This window comes from Solanum tuberosum, unplaced genomic scaffold (assembly GCF_000226075.1).
Source record: "Solanum tuberosum cultivar DM 1-3 516 R44 unplaced genomic scaffold, SolTub_3.0 scf00296, whole genome shotgun sequence".
NCBI lineage: Eukaryota > Viridiplantae > Streptophyta > Magnoliopsida > Solanales > Solanaceae > Solanum > Solanum tuberosum.
Window position 1 is genome coordinate 586,561 of NW_006239217.1, and position 7,948 is coordinate 594,508.

Sequence of the window (7,948 nt, forward strand, 5' to 3'; positions counted from 1 at the left end):
CCAGTTCCAGCGAAAAATTGACTTCCCTGCCATCTGGAAGTTGGACCCATTTTCCCATTGACGAATCTGCGTCTTCTTGATTTCCTTGCTTCTCCCATGTACTAAAATCAACCGGCGTTTTGCTTTGCAACTCGGACTCCTTTGATCTCTGAACATCGAATTTCATGTACTGATTAGCATGGCAAGTTTCTTCAGCAGCTGATTCAGACTGAAGTCCTACACAATTTACAACTAATTTCTCTTTCCCAACTTGCTTCTCCCCTGTACTAAAATCAACCGGCGTTTTGCTTTGCAACTCGGACTCCTTTGATCTCTGAACATCGAATTTCATGTACTGATTAGCATGGCAAGTTTCTTCAGCAGCTGATTCAGACTGAAGTCCTACACAATTTACAACTAATTTCTCTTTCCCAACTTGCTTCTCCCCTGTACTAAAATCAACCGGCATATTGTTTTGCAACTCGGCCTCTTTTGATCTCTGAAACATCGAATTTCATATACTGATTAGCATGGAAAGTTTCTTCAGCAGCTGATTCGGACTGAAATCCTTCACAATTTACAACTAATTTCTCTTTCCCAGCTTGCTTCTCCCCTGTACTAAAATCAACCGGCATATTGCTTTGCAACTCGGCCTCTTTTGATCTCTGAACGTCGAATTTCATATACAGATTAGCATGGAAAGTTTCTCCAGCAACTGATTCAGGCTGAAATCCTTCACAATTTACAGTTATTTTCTCTTTCCCAACTTGTTTCTCCCTAGCATTTAAATGAATTTTCTTACTACATTTCTTCTTTGGCTTGACTATTTCCCGAAACTCGAGCTTCTTAGATTGATAAGCTAGGGAAGCCTCTTCATACGTGCCAAAAGTCCCCAACCAAATCTTTTTCTTACTAATGGGGTTTACAATCTCAGATGTATATTTCCCCCACTGGTTCTTGCGAACCCCAACGAAACGCGTTGTTTTGGGAGAATCCATTTTTTTATTTCTACCCCCACTAGACAATGATGCCCCAACAGATGATTCAGGTTTAGTTTGATCACAATTCTTTGGTTTATCCTTCTTATATCCCTGAGTTAACATATCAAACTCAGACTTCTTGGATAAATAAGCTTGTGAAGCCTCTTCAATAGTGTTAAAAGTACCTAACCATACTTGCTTATGCTTAATTGGATCTCTAATTTCAGCACTATATCTCCCATTCTTTTGCTTTCGGATTCCAAGTAAGCCTGACTTAGCTTTAGGATTTCTTTTCATAGTATTACACCTATCAGATGATTTAGACAATGAACATGATGTTTCTTTACAAGATTCTAGATTCATGACGTTTATTGGTTTCTTAGATGCATGCATGTTAGAGTTAAAACCTTTGCATACCTGCTTTTTCTTGAAAGTTTTTTTTCTCAATTTCCCCATGTTATGCCATTCAGCTCCAAGTAAGGTGCTTTTGTGAAGGAAAGATATCTCCTGAATAAAGGGATTTTTCCCATGATCAGCAGCAGTGGCAGTGGTAGCGGCAGCAGCATCAGCAGTTTTGTTAGTCGAATTTGAGCTTGGCATTTCATCAAGCATGTGGTGGGCAGTAGCAAATTCACATTGCTTAGCTAAATAAGCCTCGGAAGCTTCTTCAGCAGTGTTGAATATACCCAACCAAACCCGTTTTTTCGTAATCGGGTCCCATTTTTCAGCAACATACTCGCCTCGTTTCCTCTTCCGAACCCCAGAAAAATTTGCTGCATTCTGCAAACCCAAAACTGTACTGTCACTCCTTTCAGCAGCAGGAACACTTTTGTTAGTGGAATTTGAGCTTGGCATTTCATCATACATGTGGTGAGCAGAAACAGAGCTTTGATTTTCTTCTGCATTTGCTCCTGCAGATTCCATGGCGAATTACTATGTACAAGAACAATGCATGGGATTGAAGGGTGAGATGAAAAAAGGGGAATTGGAATTGAGGATGAGCATGTTTGAGAGTATTAATGGTGGAATTTCCATTGACACTTGTCCTGACAATTGACACATTTAACAGTGAGATGATGACAACTGTTCTTGAGGAGTAGAAATGTATAACTTGGTAACTTTTGACGGGTTAACATAGCGTAGTTGGTTACGAACAATATATTCAGTGTAATTTGAAGACGAGTGTCCAAAGAGAATAGAGTATAAACAAATTTACCCCTACATGGTGGAGGTGGAGAGGTTGTTTTTTAGGACGGGTGTCGGAAGAGAATAGAGTATAGACAAATTTACCCCGAAGGTGAAGAGTTTGTTTCTTAATAAACTTTCCGTTCAAGTGCAACAAATCAAAATATTTAAATACGACAATAAAGAAAAAAGTCAATTAATAAGGAAAGTGGTACATGGGAGTAGAGAAAAGAAATAATAATAATAAAAATGAAATAATGTGGTAACTAAAAAGAAAATACATGTATTTACAACATACATGCACAACATAAATAGGGTGCCCAAGCTTCCACCATGCCTAAATTTGTAGAAAAGCGAGTTAAAAATCAACTATCTATTGATTTTATATTTCAAATCGTGCTTTCTATATCTTCATATCTAATGTTATGTCACCGGAAAGTTAAAGTTGCATAATATCATGTCTAATTACCTCTTGCCAATACTTCTTCGATCCACTTTGCCTTTCCTCATACCTACTATATACAACCTCTTACACCTCCTGCTGGGGCATTTAAATATTTCATGTTCATATGTCCAAATTAAACCATCTCAATCTCTCTTTCTTCATATTCAACATGAAGAAATTATTCGTACTATATGAAATGATTACGAATTGAATTATAAATATTTGATTTGAAATTTGAAACAGCAACAATAACGAAAAAATTGTGTATTATTTATGTAAAATTTACACAAATTTCATAGTGTTAAGAGCTAATTACGTCATATTTCTATTCTTTTTCAAATTACAAAAAATCCTTAAAATTAAAGGATTTCAGACACATCATTGAACGTCATGATACATCGCGTCTCGATACATTACCTTTGTTGATACAAGGCATACCTATCCTGATGCATCGCTCAATGTTCTAATACATCGTGTCTCATACGTCGCTCAATGTTTTGATACATCGCATCCTGATACATCGCGTTTCGATACATTACCTTTATTGATACAAGGTACACCGACCCCGATATATCTCGTCCCGATACATGAGTGATGTATCCAAAAATAGGAGAGAGAAGAAAATGAGATTTTTTATAATTTTTTCCAATGGTATGGAATTTTTAAAAAGTATGATAAAAATAAGTTACGTATTTAGATAAGTTTTACTTATTTTATATTTATAAAAATAAAAGATAAAATAAGCCATGCATGAATAACTAAACTCTGATCAATTCTCACACAAAATAATACACAATTTCTCGTAACTAAATTTATTATTAATACCGCATAACTCTAGTGAGTTATAAAAAGATTATTTTGTTTTGAGATGTATGCGCTTGTTCTCTGTATTCTTTTTGGAAAATGTTTTGATTTTTCTTTGATCGGAACGTATAAATCTGATTTTCGATCTGTAAATCAAATCAGTATTTAGATGAATTTGAATAATCGAAGATCTCTAGCTCGTTCTCGTGCTCGGGCTCGGTTTCAGGCTAAATGGGTTGAAGGTACCGCCACCGCCGGAGATGTCGCCGGAGCTGTTGCCGTAGCCATAGAGTCTGGTTATTGGTGGAATCTAATTCCATCTGGTGGTCGTCAAAGAAATGTCGACACAATGTAAAGCTTATTTTTTGAAAAAAATTGTTTTTTTTAGAAAATTATTTTTTATTGAAAAACAAGTAATTTTCTTTTTTTTTTTTTTTTTTTTTTAACAACAATGTAGATTCTATTTCAAAGCAAAAGGTTACAGAGGAGGACCAAACCTTACCTCATACAAGAGTAGCTAGAATGGTAAGCCATTCTTACAATTTTAGCTTCCAAAAATAAAGCAAAAGAGGAAGATTGTTCCTAGTACAGTGAGGTTTCCAAAAAGTCTAGTATAGAATACCTAGTACCATTCAAGAAGAGCTCAACCAGGGTCGAAGATAAAAGTGTTTTTCCTTAATCTGATTCTAAAGTTGGGACGAGCTTCTTCATCATTCTTCATAGTGGCTACAATCTTCCTTGGTAAGTGAAAAGTTTCTGTGAAGAAGTCATTTTTCCTGTCAAGCTCCGCATAGTTGGCCAAGAGATCAGCAGTGTTATTCCCTTCCCTGAAAATATGAATGAACTGAAAATTTCCCTTTGAAGTCATATTATGGATGTCGTTAATCTCCTCCTTAATGCTCCATGTTGTAGTAGTAGCTTGGTTGATCATGTTAATCACAGTCAAGGAATCAGATTCTATAGTAAGAACATTGAAACCGTGATCAATACACCATTTCAATCCAATCTTGATAGCCCGTGCCTCGGCCAAGTTGTTAGAAGAGTGACCAAAATATGCTGTGAAAGCCATGATCATATGACCCATATGATTCCTCAAAATACCTCCACCGCCGGCACTTCCTGGATTGCCCTTAGAGCAACCGTCAACATTAAGCTTGTATTCTCCGTAATTAGGCTTACTCCACAAGACGGGGGTGATATCTATCTTCGGCTTGATATTCTCCATCATCCGACAAATGCTTCGAAATTTTGTGGGAAGCTTTAGGGAAGGGAACTGGGAAGTGAGGATCAAATGGATGTGGTATGTAGCTTGATGAATAATGTTGCCAGAGTAAATTTTGGTGCCTTCATATTTATAAGTGCATCTATGTTTCCATAATTCCCAGCAAATCACAGAAGGAAGGCATTGAGTGGTCAATTCAAGCACTTTGTTGGTGGATTTAATACGCCACCATCTCATAAGCTTAGTACGAATGCTATCAGAATTAGGCCAGAGCAGTCCCAAAGTATGTTCAAAAAATTTCCAAACTTTCTCCGCTATTTGACCATAGCTAAACAGGTGGTTGATGTCCTCATTCATTCCATTGTGACAACAAGAACATTTGGAAGGTCCCTGCACACCAAAACGAGATAATGAGAGTAATTTTCTTTCATTGTGTAATTTGAAGAAAAAGTAAATTTTGTTTTGAAAATGAAAAATGATTTTTGTAAATTACTCCCTCCGTTTCACAAAGAATGACCTCCTTTCCTTTTTAGTCAGTTTCAAAAAAATAGACTTCTTTCCTTTTTTGGTTAGCATTTTACTTTTTGCTTTCCACGTGGCATGTTTAAGACCACAAGATTAAGGACAATTTTGTACATTTGACATAACTTTAATTTAGGACCACAAGATTCAAAAGTCTTCTTTAATTTCTTAAACTTCGTGCCAAGTCAAACCAGATCAATCTTTTTGAAACGGAGGGAGTAGTTGTTTTCGATTTTTTGTGAGTAATTTTGAGTGAAAATACCTTTTGTTAGTTTTAAATTGTTGAAAATTATGGAATTCAGCTTCAAGTTGAATTTTGTAATTTTACGATGAAATGTGTTTTTATGAGTTGAATTATGGAAAAAAGTATTAAAAAATTGGTGGTCGAATGCTTTCTTACTTATTTTTTAGTGTTTGATAACCGGTAAGTAAGAAAATATGAATAATATTGAGTGTGAAAACACTATTGTGAGATGGTGTGGGGAGTGAGTCAGGGGTGGCGAGGGGTGGGATGGTCAAGGGTTGGGGTCGGAGGTGTTGGTGAGTGGAGAGGAGACTACTTTAGGAAAGTCATTTTCCCGGGTCGGAGGTGTTGGTGAGTGGAGAGGAGACTACTTTAGAGAAGTCATTTTCCATCATTTTCGAGTAACTTATTTTCCGAGAAAATATGTCCAGAAAATTCACGGGGTTTATCTGTTTTCTGAAGATTACTACTTAGGCAAAAGTTTGACAAGTCAACTTTGGAATTTTGTCAGAATTAGGTATTCGCATTTAAAGCCGGTTTGATAATCTGAAGTTTATGGATTCTTATAGTGATTTCAAGTTAATATGCATTATTGATATGTTTATATTATACTTCAAATACAAGGTACGGGGAAAAGCTACAGTTCACTAAAACACGAACCGATAACTTGTAAGCTAGGTCCATTCATATTCCCATTGGTTGTTTGGTTAATTGAATTTCAAGAATTCAAAATCAATCATATCTCCTCAAGTAGTATTTGAACTTAAGACCAGTCGGTTAACAACTGATAGCTCTACCACTGAACTACTGAGGAACAACAGGAGATTCGATCTCATAGAGTTCAATTCCTGTTCCAACCCCTGACCAATATGAGCCTCAAAGCCTCGTTTGTAGCTCCCGGAACTTCTTCATAGTGACTTCCTTACATCCCTCATTTCAGAGGGAACCAATGTTCGTTCAATCAAGCAACATTTTTTTTTCTTAACTTGAGGGGTATGCCCTGGATATTTCCATTTTTTGGTTTTCACTCAAGGAACTAATTCAAGTGGAAAATCTACTTTAACTCTCTCAACGCCTTACATTTTGTTCTGAATTTGTAGAAATGACTGGTTGCTGCTCGCGTTAATTGGATAATAACTGATGCTGTCAAGAGAAAACAAGTTTTAGTCTTTCACAGCAGAGCGTAATGTCAAATACTTTAGGCTGATTTTATTTTGTTGATATGGTTTTTTAGGACGGAAATCTTAACCAGGCATACACCTGTCTTTGAGCAAGAAGAAGTATTGCGGCTTCAGAACATTGCACTGCAGTTCGAGGAAGAGATCTATAATATTGCGACAAGTAATGTACGCTTTCTAAACTCATTTCTATATACTTAAATGATGCATTTTTAGCTGTTATTCCTGTTTGTGTACACGTCATTCATTTTTCCAGTCATCTAGACGCGGTGTATGCATTTTTATCTTAAATTTATCTGATGTCGCAGGAAGATTATATGCGGAAAATATCTTTAAAGACGCGGACCTTGGAGGCGAATTCTCAATATCTGATCAATTATTTCGATCCCTATGTTGCAAATGATGGTCAGAACGCCCATGGCCCTGCAGGTGAACAATGAAAGTTTATGCTTTTTATATCGCATTTTCAATTGCAATTTGAAATTAAGAAAAATGATCCTCTCATTTGTAATGTTCTGTTTGATTCATTTCATTTTTCAAATTTCTTATGTGGCGTCGTACACAACAATAAGGAAGCTTATGGAAATTAAATCTTGAACACGAGTTTTGTTGGAAGCAAACTTCCCCTTAGAAATCTACCTTTTTCCTTGTATTTTTATTCATTTCTAAAATTCCGTTTTATATTGAAATTTGAACCTAAGAGATGACAATGGAAGCTACTTCCTACAAAACTACTTCTGGGCCGGAGGAGAGTGACGAGGAGCAAACAGTTGAAGTACACGATTGGGACGTGCAAAAGGAGGATGTTGTAGAGGAGGTGGTGGTTATAGAGGAGCAAAACTATGTTATTAGACACAAAGAGAATGAGGTAATTTTATTCTCGTAGTATAAATCTCTGAAGTTACTAATGATCTCGTGTTTTGTATAAATGATCGTCTCGTTTGTTTTGTTTTAAGATCTCCTGTGTTTAAAGTTAAAGGTATTTGAAAATTTATAAACCTCTCAAGTTACTAATAGTTGCTCGTGTGTTTTGTTCTAAGATCTCTTGTGGATTGAGTTCTGGTGCTAAAGTTGATGAACGTCTAGCACAAGTTGAGGAAAGATTAGAGAAAATGGAAGCTCAATCAGAAAAGGCGGAGACATTGTTGGTTGATATTAACGAAAAATTGAACTATTTAGTGAAGATGCAGGATGCTAAAGTTTCTAGGGACATTAGACGTCCAGCTAAGTACATGAGCTCCCCGTGGACTGGTAATGGACGATCAAAGAGGAAACGTAGAGTAGCTGAGATGATAAAGCAGTCGTGCAAGCATTGACGATTGGGAAGAGGTGATCAGGCAGTACATCGAGTTACTAACCAAAGAAAGTTAGATGAATAATTACTTATAC

At 36.4% G+C, this 7,948-nt stretch overlaps 1 protein-coding gene across 1 annotated transcript; it reads right to left on the reverse strand.

Moving 5' to 3' along the window:
• Positions 1–4,036: 4,036 nt before the first annotated feature.
• On the reverse strand, positions 4,037–4,972 carry LOC107062992 (uncharacterized). The gene has a single exon (XM_015314335.1). The coding sequence runs from the start codon at positions 4,970–4,972 to the stop codon at positions 4,037–4,039; it is 936 nt and encodes a 311-aa protein (XP_015169821.1).
• Between the last annotated feature and the right edge of the window lie 2,976 nt (positions 4,973–7,948).

Coding starts and splice junctions, on each gene's coding strand:
- LOC107062992 (XM_015314335.1), bottom strand. CDS start 4,972: ATGAATGAGGACATCAACCACCTGTTTAGCTATGGTCAAATAGCGGAG.